The sequence below is a fragment of the Engystomops pustulosus genome, chromosome 1 (assembly GCF_040894005.1).
Source record: "Engystomops pustulosus chromosome 1, aEngPut4.maternal, whole genome shotgun sequence".
Taxonomy (NCBI): domain Eukaryota; kingdom Metazoa; phylum Chordata; class Amphibia; order Anura; family Leptodactylidae; genus Engystomops; species Engystomops pustulosus.
Window position 1 is genome coordinate 235339975 of NC_092411.1, and position 15049 is coordinate 235355023.

Below are 15049 nucleotides of genomic sequence, written 5' to 3' on the forward strand. Positions count from 1 at the left end.
TAACCTGTATATGCCCTGACTGTAATGAAAAGCTGTAATGAATCTGTAGGTGCTATATAAATAAAGAATTATTTATGAACATGGGATCTAAGGACTGTTCCTGGTTAAATATGTATCCTCTCTATGTCCGTCGGGCAGCGCGGCCTTTGGGCAAAAAGCGTAGTTATGTGTAAAAACCATTGATGGAAAGCTTGCAGGCTTTTAAAAAGTAAGCAGGCACAAGACAGGAACACCCCGTGCACGCTCTGCCGGTGGCCATGGCCCTCTATACCCCCTCCATGCCCACATGTTGTGAAAGGGCGTAGTCGCCATAATAATCACAAATTCTTTCAGTGCTTCTATGCCATTTTTCTGGAACTCCTAAATCTCCCCCAATAGGAAATCTAGGCACACTTTATATGAATTATACAAAAATGTAATTGTTTATGCAGCAAATTAAAATTTCCTCCTTGTGTAGGTGCGTTTGTGCTTGACAAAGGCAAGATATTGCTGAAACGTTGCACAGAAATTTTATTTTGCTGCATAAATAATAACATTTTCGGATAATTTATTTAAAGTGTGCCTGGCTTTCCTAGTGGTCATCAGGGGTAGAAACCCTTATGGTGCATCTACTATTGGAGTGATGTTACAGGTTTTCTGTCAATTGATAAATCTCCCCCATTACAAAAATAAAAACATGATTAAAAAAAAGGAAATAACAGAAAAGTCACACTCCCTCCCCTTCAAATGTACCAAACATTTCTGACAACTTCTGGGGGTAAGTTGTTGTGTGTACATTATTTTTGCCAGTTTTATGCTTTTTTTTTTTTTTCTTTTTTTTTATATACATGTTTGGCTGCTTTTCCCCTTAGCTGGTGACTTTATCTTAGTCCCTGAACTAAAGCATGAAGACTGCTATGTCTTGCCTACACCACACATGTAAAAACCTGCAAGCCCTACTCTCTGCAATGCTTATAAACAGCCGCTTCAAATAAATTGGGATTAGTTCATATGGACAGAGTTTCACTCTTCCATTGGAATTAATGTCACAATAAACAAAGAAACACAACCATGTCCTATTTCCGAGCAAGCTCTGGAAGGGTGCTGCTCAGTATATCGAGGATATCGGTGGTAAGCCTGATCCGGTGGAATTTTGTGAAATGTGGTTTATCGTTTATTGCTTAGGCTATGTATGGCGTTGTCTTCTGATCAGCCATTAGATAAAACATTCCTATAGTGTAGTTGTATCATTTTTGTAGACCGTACAGTAGCAGACTGTACAACAAATCTGGAAAGAGTGATTTATCTGTAATTTTTGTTAACTATCCCTTGTGTTTTAAACTTACTATACCCTCTTTTATACTTTATCTCTCAGTGGTACATGGTGTCTGTTGTGCACATCTACAATCGATGGAAGAACAGTGAACTGCGATGCTATGTGAATGGTGAACTGGCGTCATATGGAGAGATAACCTGGCTTGTCAATACAAGTGATGTGAGTCAAATGCTCCTTTATATTTTCAAAGCCTGACATACACGTATACACATATACATACACGCATACATGTACATACACTCATACATGTACACACATACACACATGTACATACTCCAACATACAAACACCTTCCAACATACACACACCTTCCAACATACACATAGACACACAGTACTGGGAAAGGTGACTAGGTAGAAATTGGCCACCGTTCAGGTCTATAACAGTGAGTCTCCCCCTCCACCCTGATATATGTTCAGGGTTCTGGGTTCTGGCTTTAGTCTTCTTCATATAAGGTTGTGTTCTGTGGGACCTCTGAAAAACATAAACCTCATAAATTGGCAGGGACCTTGTCCCTTGTGTAGTGTGCATGTGTGAGCACTGCTATACTTGCTTCTTTGAGACTTGCAGAGAAGGTTTATACTACCACCACTGGTTTATAGCATTGCTCCATCAGTTCCTATAGCAGGTCATTTAGTGGCAGTCGCACATGCACACTTGTGCTCTGTTAAAGGACATCTACCACCAGGATGAAGGAATGTAAACCAAGTGCACTGACATACTGGTGTGTGTCCCCTCTGGCAGGACCACTTCTCTTTTAAGCTGGTTATGCCCTTGTTTTTAAGAATAAAAGGCTTAAAAATGATGCAAATGAGCATGAGGGCTTCATAGCTATTATTGGAGCCTTGAGCTCTCAGACTCATTTGCATCATTTTAAAATCCTGAGTTTTTTTTTTTTTTGGAAAAAAGGTAAAGGGCAGATCCTACCGGAGGGGGTGCACAACAGTATGTCGATGTGCTTGGCTTACAGACTTACAGTGCTTCATCATGGTAGTAATGTTCTTTAACTTCATAAGTGACAGGAATACACTGAATCTTGTTATCGATGGGGCACCTTTTAATAAAGTAGATGGAAGGGCTTCCCTCCATCACAGTGCTGCATGCTAAGAATGAAACTCTTCTAATTCGGTTCATGCAATTTTTAAAAAGGTGATGCCCATTTATTACCGTTGGAGTCATAAATGCATTAAAGGAACAATTATTTCAGTTTCATAGCTAAAAGCACGTGATACCTACTTGGATGTGTTTATCTTATTTGGTAAGGGAGATGTCGGCATCAGGGCTCATCCATAAGATCCTTTGATGTAATGAGGCCATTGCTGTGGTTAGCTGACACTTGTGTAGCACAGTATCTACCTCAATTAGACAACTGTTTAATTAAGTGGAAAAGTCTGACGGGTCGTCTCCCTTGACCATGGTCCTGTGTTCTGTAATTCTCTCACGTGGATTTTCAGTGTTGCCTAAAGTATTATTACTATAAGGGAATACATTGTGCCTCCTTGCTTGTGCTTTATCGAGCATTTATATTCTACACCACTGCATGATTTCCACTTATACAACAGTGCATTTTGGAGGGATTTTCCTCTTTCCTTCAATTGCTTCAGTACATTGTTGTCGGGATTTGTATATTTTTGATGGTTACCATTTTTCTTATTAACCTTGTCACTTTCTCCTGCTTCAGACCTTTGACAAGTGTTTCTTGGGCTCGTCTGAAACGGCCGATGCTAACAGAGTGTTTTGTGGACAGATGGCTGCCGTCTATCTTTTCAGTGAAGCCCTCAATGCAGCTCAGATATTTGCAATTTATCAGCTTGGTCCATCATACAAGGTAAAGGTTTCTGCTGCCAAACAATTAGTTGTGCATAGTTTATATGATACATTTACTATTGTATGCATACTAGGAGTAGGAGTGATATGGTGGGGGATATGTGAGCAAAATATAGTATATATTGGTGAAAAGGGAAAATAAAATCACTGCATACTTCTGATAAGTTACAGTCACAGCCTTAGACTGCCATTTTATTATATGTATGCTGTAATAGAATACATTCAGTATACAGAGCGGGGGATAGGATGTGATCTCTAACATCACTGGCAAAAAAAAAAAAGTATATTCTCACAGTATTTTTTATAGCGGAAATGTCTGAAAAGTATTTATCTGAAAAAAAAATAACGCTGTCCTTTTTATTATACATTTTTTCAGGGCACATTTAAATTTAAGGCAGAAAGTGACCTCTTTCTTGCAGAACATCACAAGTTGCTGCTGTATGACGGCAAGCTGTCCAGTTCAATTGCATTCACATACAACCCAAGAGCTACAGATGCTCAGCTCTGCCTGGAATCTTCTCCCAAAGATAACGCCTCTATTTTTGTCCATTCTCCGCATGCCTTGATGCTCCAGGTATAGTTTCTGATGAAGCTGCCTTATTCTGTGGTCTATGTATTCCCACACATGGTATACCATATATTATTAGCCATCAATGTTATTGTATGCATTGTTACAAACAAGAAGTATCTTTACTTGCTTTATTTGGAAATCTATTTAATAATCAGATCCTTCCATACAATTGAATGTATGCATGTTCCATCAGTTAGTGAGAATTGGACCCCCCTATTCTGATTGGGGGTTCTAGCAGTTGAATGAGATAAGATAGTGCATACAATTTGAACATGGTACAACCCCTTCCATGGACCCTTCTTGCTAGATTTCTTATTCCTATTTAGGTAGCAAAAAGTTTCTGTCCTTTGGGGTTTTTGACTTTCTATACCTGGAAACTGTTGGATGTAGTATGGGCATAGAACATTTATATTACTCTTTACATATACTGTATATGTTTTATATTTTTCTTTTTCCATTTACTATGCTCCTATATAATGATTTGTAATCTATGTTTCTATTCAAGGATGTGAAGGCAGTTTTAACACATTCAATTCAAAGTGCAATGCATTCCATTGGAGGAGTGCAGGTTCTCTTCCCACTTTTTGCTCAGCTGGACTATAAGCAATACGGGTCTGATCACATTGACACTTCTGTTTGGTGAGAGACCTTTTCAGTGTTTTGTCTTCATTCTGAATGAGATGTGATATACTATTGAGATTATTGTAATCAATGGCTTACAAAATGTCTTGGCTATCGTTAGCTAGAACTGTATTACACTAAATATTTTATTAGTGACGATTATGACTACAGGCGGTCCCCTACTTAAGGACACCCGACTTACAGACAACCCATAGTTACAGACGGACCCCTCTGCCCACTGTGACCTCTGGTGAAGCTCTCTGGATGCTTTAAAATAGTCCCAGATTGCAATAATCAGCTTAAAATTGTCTGCAATGAAGCTTTATTGATAATTCTTGGTCCTATTACAGCAAAAAAATTTGAAACTCCAATTGTCATTGGGGCAAAAAAAAAAAATTGTCGGGAACTACAATGATAAAATATACAGTTTCGACTTACATACAAATTCAACTTAAGAACAAACCTACAGTCCCTATCTTGTATGTAACCCGGGGACTGCCTGTACTTACATTCCCAAAACACTGAAATGGGCCAACAACCCCGGCAATTCAAATGGTGGACAGATAAGGGTTTATACCGTATAGGGGACTTTTATGATAGACTAGGCCTTAGATCGCTGGAATTTTATAAATCCAAATATGATATACCTGAAAAAGAAGTGTTCAGATTTCAGCAGATCCACCATTTCCTACAGAAGTTGAAAGACTCATGCCCTGACATCACCATACATACGGTCTTTGAAGGTATATGTCTGACACAAGCTGGACTTCCCCATACTCTTTCTACCATTTATAAAATTCTTAATGACCAGTCAGAGAAATTGGGTTATATGTTAGCATGGGAAAAAGATTTACATATGTCTTTTTCTTTAAGAGAATGGCAAGACATGGCAGAAAACACAGCAAAAATTTCTATTAATATGGCACTAGTGGAAGCTAATTATAAAGTACTACTCCGATGGTATATGGTACCAGCTCGCATAGCGCAAGCAGTTCCTACCTATTCTCCGTTGTGTTTCAGAGGCTGTGGTAGTAGGGGTACCCATTTTCATATATGGTGGGAATGTCCTAAAATTCGAAGATACTGGAGGAGACTTTATAATATGTTATACTCCATAACAAGGATAAACCTAACTCTATCACCCAGCCATGCACTATTGAATGAAAAAATTCCGGGAATTTCAGCTTCTGTAAGGAGGTTTATATCATTTTTTTTTTTAGCAGCTAAAATTGCGATTGCATTCTCCTGGAAGAAAGCCACAGTCCCTATAGATCTGATCAAACATAAACTAATGTGGATAATGGTAAATGATAACCTTTATTGCTCAGTACAGGATAAAATGACATTATTCAATGAAACATGGCAGACGTGGATAACATACCAATCAAGAGTTTAACCTCAATGATGATAAAATGCACTTGATAGGATCCCCCCATCCCCCTCTGGTCTTCCTATTTCCCTCTTTTCCTTGATGTCCTTCCCTTTCCCTCCTGTCTTACAAAGATGATAACTGTTATTATAGAAGTACAATGCATTCGGCAGGTCTCTTTTATTTTTTGTCTCCATACGATAACGTTGCCTAACCAGCCGTGGTTCAGCTATTGAAATGTGCGATGCTTGTATATGATACCCCCCCCCCCCCTTTCTTTTTCGTTTCTGTACCCTTCACCCCCAAAAAATGAGAAAATTAATAAAAACATTGTGAACCAAAACACTGAAATGCAAGCTACATGGTAACGTGTGTGTGTGTGTGTGTGGGTGCGTATATAGTTATAAAAAAAAAAAAAAATTTTTAACAAGGTTATAAAAGGAAATATTTAAAATAGATTTTAAAACCATGTACATAGTTTTCATGTCGTGCTCAAGTGCTTTTTGGGTGCTCTACCAGACTTGTATCATTAATGCCTGAATATAATAATCTAGGGTGCTGCTTTAGTATTGCCAACAAAGTTGTTTGTATAATTTTTATTTTGTAGAATTTTTCTGTGTCTTGTAATTTTTATGAAAAAAATTAATAAATATATATATTTTTTTTTATTCCCAAGCTCTACTCTTTTGGCCTTCATTTTGGAGTTGCTTAAAAACTCTCTCGCTATGCAAGAACAGATGCTCTCTTCAAAGGGCTTCCTTGTAATAGGGTATAGTCTTGAGAAGGTAAGGACACATTCACCTTTGACAAATCTTTATAGGCATTAAATATACCACTTTCACCCAGCCTTTAATTTCCAAGTAGAACAGAGGAGATCCAATGTATTTTTTTCATATTTGATCATTTGCAACTGTGTTCTCCACAAATCCCATGAACATCCACCAATCCTATTGGTTTCAAAGTTAGTTCTTGTCATGCCCTCAGCTGGACCTTTTTCACCATCCGCTTTTTTGTATTCAAGAAGGAAATTTGGCAAAGTTTTAGAGAAGAGGTCAATAGGTAGACAACACATTCTTATTCTGCACCAGATTTATCATGCTGGATGAGAATTTTGTAGTATTAGACAGTGGATTCATTCTTTAGTCAAACTTTTAGTTGGTCCAGTTTACTCCTGTATAGTGTGCCAAGTTTTAGGCAGTGTTACATGATTTTTGCCACAGTGACTTTTGGCTGCAAAGCTACCACCACATGTTTCCCTGCACCTTTTTTATGCAAGTTGGAAAAGTGCCTAAAAATGGTATAAACTCTGTAATAAGTGTTAAAAAGGCATTTTTGGCGCAATTGACTCAAGAACTGCTTGCTAAATCTCCTACATTGTGTTCTTTTTGCAAATGTTGATGCACATTTTATGAGTGTCTTCCAGATTTTACGGTTGCGTTAGTTTGACCTACTTTTATATGATGTAGTTCCAAGATAATATAGGAATTGTGAACAACCCCAATGAACCTGTTTTTCACAGATAATTTTTCTCTTTCTTTACAGTCTTCCAAAACACATGTGACTAAAGATGTGTTAGACCTTAGCCTCTCATTTTCAAAATATCTGAGCACTTTGCAGAATGGGATTCCACTACTGAAACAGTTGTGTGACCACATTTTACTAAACCCAGCAATATGGATTCATACACCAGGAAAAGTGAGTAACACGAGATTCAATGAAATCTGTTTCCTTCATATACGCTAAAGGCCAGGTCGTAGCTGTACAGAAGGCAAAGCCTTTCACCCAGACTTTCACCCGGATATTAATAGGGAAGGTACTTTTCTGAGGTTCTTTATAATGACTTGGTAAATGGTGTCTCATTTAGAGGAGAAATTCTGGTCTTGCTAAAATGATAGATTGTAGCATTGTTCTATAAGAAAATGAACGGCTAGGAGTCCACCACCTCCATCTGAATAAACATTATAATCTACTGGTAGTATGTTGTAGAGTAATGCTCTCTGATTTCTTATATACCCGCTGTATATTATTTGTATTATGCAGTTTCCAGTATATTTGTATGCTATTCTGGCAATCGAGGCATCCAGGCACCTTCCTCAGCACCTGGAGTGTTGCTGTTCCCACCTAGACAATTCCCCTCTCTTCCCAGTGTTCACCCCTTGTTTCCCACAAGACTGTTCTCCCGCATGGCAGCTCCAGGCAGGAATTGCAGTGCCCTGTGTTCTAAGAACACAATCTTAAAGGGGTATTCCCATTTCAGGAAATAAATGTTACTCTTTAAATAACGAAAAGTTATGCAATTTCCCAATATACTTTCTGTATCAATTCCTCAAGGTTTTCTAGATCTCCGCTTGCTGACCATTTATAGAAAGTTTCCTTGTTTATTTCCAGAAACCTGTCCATGGTCACACAGGTGCACATCTCGTTATATCACACAGCTCTGATTACTCTGTGATACTAATGAGCCGTGCACCTGTACTTCCGGTGGACAGAAATCTGACCATGGTCACAAACAATAGGGCTTCCTATATAATGTCAGCAAGCAGAGATCTAGAAAACCATCAGGAATTGCTACAGAAAGTATATTTGAAAATTGTCTAATTTTTCATCATACAAATAAGAACATTAATTTGCCAAAATGGGAATAGCCTTTTTAACTGCTTCATAAACATGGATGAAAATGGGAATTTCTCATTAAATGATATAATGCACAGAAATAATAAAGGTATGTCTGCAATCCTGCTGTGACGTGCCGCCAGCAGATTATAATATTAGCAGAAATCAGGACGATCTTTTTTTTCCATTTCACATTAGATTAAAGAGTGGTTCACCGGGCCGGACCACGTGAAGGTAAGCGCGTCCCAAGCGACACTTTTATTGTTTTAAATGCGGCGGTTTTTCCGAATCCGTCGGGTTTTCGCTCGGCCACGCCCCCCGATTTCCGTTGCGTGCATGGCGGCACCGATGCACCACAATCCGATCGCGTGCGCCTAAATCCCGGGGCAATACAGGGAAAACGCGAATCGGGCCCCAGTATGTCTACAGTTTGTATTCCAGAAGGAACAGATTACTTATTCTGCTTTGGCTTTAATCCCGCATCATATAATTGGGCTTTATGAAAGTCATGCTTGAAATTAAGAGGGCTGCCTTACAAGGTAGCTAAGAGGCAATGTTTTATCCCATCCTGGAAGACGTATAATGTCACATACATTGGCTGCAGCAGAAGCATGCATTATCTCTAGCTTGTGCCGTACATTCCAGCAGCACTACTGAAACCAGGGATCTACTGCACTGCTCACTTTAATGATATATGTAGGAGCATTAAAATTAAAAAATCCACCCTCTAGAATTTTTCGAAGAGTCTGATCTACTTTGAATGCAAAAAGATCAACCTCCAGTAATGCTGCTATCTTGAACACTTTTCCGGTTGCCCAGGTATCTAAATCCTCCGTTTACATCCCAAGCTACAATTTTAAGCAATAGATTTTCAGTGTGGGATGTGGGACATGTTTACAGGCAGTCCCCGGATTGTGTACAAGATAGATTCTGTAGGTTTGTTCTTAAGTTGAATGTGAATGCAAGTCGGAAGTCTCTACATTTAATTGTAGCCCTAATCAATTTTTATTTTTGGTCTCTATGACAATTGGATCTTAAAAATGTTGGATTCTCATAAGAACCAAGAATAACAATAAAGCTGAATTGCAGAGACCAGTGATAACTGTTACAGCTGTTTATTGTAGTCTAAGGCTAAAGTACAGTGAATTGCCAGAATCCAGGGGTCAGTTTGTAACAAGGGTCGTCTGTAAGTCGGGTGTTCTTAAGTAGGGGACCACCTGTATTTGTTTTGTAGCGTATGAACAAGGCCTTATTGTGTGATTTATGAACTTTGTATCCAAAATGTTACATTTCGACTGAATAGTGTCATTGTTTTCCCATCTCTAGGTGCAGTTGGCGCTGTACACCTACATGTCCACTGACTTCATCAGCACAGTTAACATATACAATGCAGTCCGGAGAATCGGGACCGTCCTCCTTGTGATGCACACGCTGAAATACTTCTACTGGATTGTAAATCCCCAGGACCGTAGTGGAATTGTCCCAAAAGGATTAGGTATGTTCTAACAACTGATACTGTAGCTAGAAATGTACTCAGGCAATTGTGGTGGAGGTTTAATGTTCTATCTTTATTACTTAAGATGGTCCTCGACCGAACCCGAAGGAGGTTCTGACACTGAGAGCGTTTCTACTCATCTTCATCAAGCAGTTGGTAATGAAGGTAATGGATACTTGTTCTGTTTCCCAATAAGACAAAAGGAACAGTTTTCTGTTATGTTGTCTGTTAAACCCAATCCTAGGTAACCCATTTATAACAAGAGCTATATTCATAACACATATAATTACTTATTTTCCCCCTATTTTACAGGATTATGGAGTCAAAGAAGATGAGTTACAGGCAATTCTTAATTATCTTCTGACAATCCATGAAGTAAGTAAATCAAATTATCTTTGAGGATAAAATAGTAGAGTATGCAGTTTTGCCACTAGGTGGCACTGTTTATTTCTCATAAGTTTCTAAAGTCATGAAATAATGTAATTTTTAGTTTGGTTTTGTGTAATATAAATGCTCTGTTAATTTTGTTCAGCTTTTATAAACCTCACCATTGCTGCTTCTTTATTATTCTCATCTGATTTACGTAGGATGACAACTTGATGGATGTTCTGCAGTTACTTGTTGCACTGATGTCTGAACACCCGAGCTCCATGATTCCAGCTTTTGATCAAAGAAATGGATTAAGGTGCAATACAATTCTTCAGAGTTAACTCAATTATTAGAGGTTTCTTTTTCTTTTTGACATTTGTGTATTTCTTTCCATAGGGTCGTTTATAAACTGCTCGCGTCTAAGGGTGAAGGAATTCGAGTCCAAGCTTTAAAAGTCCTTGGATACTTTTTGAAGCACTTGTCGCCAAAGTAAGTGAGGCAGATGCTATAATTTGAAGGATTTATGACAACGCAGCATAAGCACTGCCATGGGCAGGATCTGTCCTCAGGTTGTGCTTCACTCTGCTTCATATGACTACATTGGCAATATCTGTAGCTTAAATTCACTCGCTTCATATTATATGGAACTCTATACAGAATCTACTCTTAAAGTGTTTTAAGGTTCTAAACACAATTTGTGAGATGTGTGTGTTTTTTTTTTTTTTTGTTAGTCTGACTGATGAGGGTTTATGGAATCTGCATCTCCCCACTATCTAATGGTAGCCAGGAGTGGAGAAGTGACTTTTAATACGTGGCTTCTACATTGTCAATATTATTCTAAGGACAATCGAAGGTCCTGTGGAAGTGATAAGGCCGCAGTGTCCACCTGTATCCTATTAAATGGGATGGGGACCCCTGTTCTCCTGATTAGAACACCTATTTATTTTTGTTACTGTACATGTTCTATATCAGTGCTTTCATTGTGAAACATTGTTTCGGATGTATTCATAAGTGTTATATGTTCTTTTTGTTATAGGAGGAAAGTGGAGGTTATGCAGGGCCATGGATTATTCTCTCTTTTGGCTGAGAGGTTAATGCTAGAGGCAAAAACCATCACAATTACCACTTACAATGTTTTGTTTGAGGTAAGTTCATTGTTCTCTTCCGCACTTATTTTTTTTTAGTGGATTAAGGAGAATAAAATGTTGTAACTTGTTTCCCAAACACAATATAATATGGCTAGCGGGACCCTCCAGAGGTATTAAGTGTCACTTGCTTGTTAGTTCTGGGTCTGTCTTGAGAAATTTACTATATACGCACATTATATTTTTAACTAAAGGAGCAGAATTGTTTTTCCTAAAAATGGAAAATCTAAGACCATTTTGTCAAAGACTGGGCCATAATAGAAGGAAACAATAAATCTGCTGCATCATTTACCGAGTGTGACTAAAATGTTGGCTAATGACTTCTTTTTCAGATTCTGATAGAACAAATAAGCACACAGGTGATACATAAGCAACACCCTGACCCCGACTCCTCTGTCAAGATCCAAAATCCCTGTAAGTTGATAATAATTTTGCCAACTAAATACTAATTAAATCTGTTTCCTTAGGTACAGCATCCCAAAGTTGTTTCTCTTGTAGATTCTTGTGTTTCATAACAGTCAGGAAAGCTGCCATTTGAAATGCACTAGATTTCAAAAACAACTTTATAATTTATGTTCTTTATAATGTTTATGAGACCCAGAGTGCTGCTATTATTTGTTAGCATTTATAAACTGTGGTAGTACTTTACAATGGCCAAATGTCATGTCGCTTTACTAAAACCATACTTTAATAAAACCATGTAAATTTGGTTTTTAATTCCTATATCTGGCCACTGACGTTGGTTTGCTGGCTCGCAGGTACATAGTCTGCAGCCATGTCTTTCTGCATCACTGCAATTTTTCTTGCAACTTCAAAGGTGCAGTTCTTCACTAAAGCCGGAGCAGTACTCCCCGGCTTCATTGCACTGTAGCTATAGCACACGATCAGTGAAGCAAGGGTGTAGTATGCCCCTATTACTGTATGGCTGGGAATACTGGAACAAGGTAAGTATACATTTTTTTTTCTCTTTTAACAGCACAAACATAGGGACTTGCTAAAGGACACTAAGCCACAGTCCATAAGGACCTGTGTGTGGCTTAGTGTCCTGACTTGCCCTGACAAGTACTCTTTAAAGGGGTATTCCGGTAATATTAACTTCTGAGAAAAACCCATAATGCTATAAATAAGTGAATAAAACAAAACTCAATATCATTCATCACAAAACCGAGTTGAAATATTCATGAGCTTTCATGATTCACAGAATTTTATGAGCTTTCTAAAGTAGGGGGAGTTCTCTTCAAAATGGCTGCCACCTAAAACTACAACTTTTATTATGTTCCCTCAGTAACAGCTCTTCCCCCTTATCTCCTGCTCGCAGTGATTATGTAACAGACTGTCCTGCTCTGTTACCATAGTAATGATGTGTGTAACTGCCATCACTGCATATTACCACACTGATACAATTTCTCAACAACACTGGCCATGCTGGATTCTCTGCAACCAACCATCTACAGCCAAACATAGTCGTGATCACATGACCTGCCCAGGCAGGTGCAGAATATGTGAAGTGGACATGTGACCAGCAGCCTGTGTCTCCTCCACAGGGACAAAACCACAGGACTGATTGGAAGTCCATTAGCATTTTAGTTTTTCTTAAGGTGTATGACTCCCTGAACTGAGTGGTTTTGCTGGAAAATCAAATCTAAAATTATGATAACGAGTCTCTGTCTATCATGTGGCTGCCCCACTGCTCTCCTCACCCTATATTAATTAATGCACTGCTTCATCCTTGTCTTACCCAGCATTAACCGAGAATATGTCATCACTGTGTTGTCCCTGACAGGCAGATGTAATTAATCGCTGCACCATCCCCCAGCTGATGTGTATGAGTCATCCAGTTCAGGTTGGTTAGTCCTGTCTGGACAGTCCAGGCAGCTCCATGTAATTTTTTTTTTTAATGTTCGGAAGCCAGTCTACACCCAGCTTTCCCAAAGTCCTGAATTTTATAATTGTTTATAATAGTTTTTGAGCAAAACCACTTGTTTCTGCATCAATGTAGCTACAGCATTCTCAAGGTTGTTTAGTCATAATGCATAAAAACAAATGGTAAATGTCCTTTAAATAACAATTAATTACATATTAGCTTACCGTATATACTCGTGTATAAGGCAAGTTTTTCAGCACCACAAATGTGCTGAAAAACATACCATCGGCTTATGCACAAGTCTATAAAAAAGAAAGAAAAAGCTCACATAATCCCCTTCCGGCGCTCCCAATGTGGCTCCATTTCTTTCTTCTCTCTGCTGTAATGGCGGACAGATCACTTGGATGCCTCTCTGCCCGCTGTTACATTTGGGAGCCGCTACAAGCAACGGGAGCACCGCAAGGCGAGTATGAAAATCATTATTATTATTTTTTTATACGACAAATGGCGGCATTTGTAGATGAATTATGCTTATTCCTGGAATACTTTTTTTTAGTCCTTTGAAACTTGGCATATGTGATTCAGAAATGTATTAATCGAAAGGATTTTGTATAAATTGATGAGTTTTTGCCTACAATGAGTGTATCACCTCTTGGTTACAATCAATGCACGTTTTTTAGGATATTGTTTTTCCCATTGTACTGAGGAGATCGCCAGCGCCCGTGCAATCCTATGTGCTTAGAGTGCTGAGGGAGCCCACACAACTAGTGTATAACCTGTGGATCTGCCTTGCAACACTCCGCAGCCAAATACAGTAGCAGTGTTGTGTATGGGATTTATAAAAACCCTTTTCACACATTGCAGAAAAAAATCTGCAGAAACAGTAATTATAATCCACTACTGTGACTCATGATGTAGAAATCGAATTTTTGGTGTCTGATGCCCGATTTCTGGAATCAACACGAGGGTAAATTCCACAGCCCTTACACTACGTGTACAGATAACCTAGGTTCCCATATGCTTAAGATAAAAGTTAGCTAAACACACAGACATAGAGAATTTGGTTATTAAAAAAGATCTACCATGAAGCATTAGCTTACACTTCTGTTTCTATTAAAAAGACATGCATGCTCAGCCAAAGGCATTGTATAAGACAAGTGTATGTGCACCTTTTGGATTTCAAAGTCTTTTGTGCAGATATTGGGGCACATTTACTTACTCGTCCCTGTGCGATCCCCGAGGTGTGTTCCCCCGACGAGAATGCACATCTGCCGTGATTTCCTACCAGCGTGCGCCCGATATCCTGTATCTGTCGCTTCCCCCATCGCTGGAGTTCACCTTCTTCTTCACATGAAAGCCGATGCGCCAAAATCCGATTGCGTGCGACAAAATCCTTTGCTAAGTGCGGCGTGGGTCGGAAATGTTTGGAACATCCGACAATAGTGTGACCGCAGGACCCTTGGTAAATGAGCCAATTGTGTCATCCATGACAAGGGAACAATGAAATGGTGTCTGGACAGATTTGACTTGGCTTGAGGCTTTTCCTTGGGGATTCCTTGACAAGCAGCTGATAAGCAGTCTGGGTTGTCTGGTGATTGTAAAACATTCTTCCAAAAACACCTTCTCTCCTGACCTTAGGTAGTTCCAGGTATTGCAGCTAAACTCCATTAATTTCTGTACCACAAAGCTGCAATACTGGTGCAAAGCATGGTCACATATGGCGCTGTTTTCGAAGAATGCTTCCATGTTTCTCAACTTCTTTAATGAGGATGGCGTTAGGAACTCCACTTTGTCGGACGCATTTTTCTTTTTTATCACACCTGTATAATGTGGACTACTTACCCTTGTTTCCATGTGATA

General features: G+C 38.9%; 1 protein-coding gene across 3 annotated transcripts in view; it reads left to right on the forward strand.

Moving 5' to 3' along the window:
• LRBA (LPS responsive beige-like anchor protein) overlaps positions 1-15049 on the forward strand; it is a 358816-nt gene that overhangs the window by 33698 nt on the left and 310069 nt on the right. For all 3 annotated transcript variants that reach the window (XM_072121481.1, XM_072121491.1, XM_072121508.1), the window contains exons 7-19: positions 1355-1474; positions 2997-3143; positions 3519-3716; positions 4219-4352; positions 6380-6488; positions 7246-7398; positions 9643-9811; positions 9897-9976; positions 10124-10186; positions 10399-10496; positions 10577-10669; positions 11217-11325; positions 11658-11739. In XM_072121481.1, the coding sequence (XP_071977582.1) occupies positions 1355-1474; positions 2997-3143; positions 3519-3716; positions 4219-4352; positions 6380-6488; positions 7246-7398; positions 9643-9811; positions 9897-9976; positions 10124-10186; positions 10399-10496; positions 10577-10669; positions 11217-11325; positions 11658-11739 (1555 nt within the window). The remainder of the gene's footprint in view (positions 1-1354; positions 1475-2996; positions 3144-3518; positions 3717-4218; positions 4353-6379; positions 6489-7245; positions 7399-9642; positions 9812-9896; positions 9977-10123; positions 10187-10398; positions 10497-10576; positions 10670-11216; positions 11326-11657; positions 11740-15049) is intronic.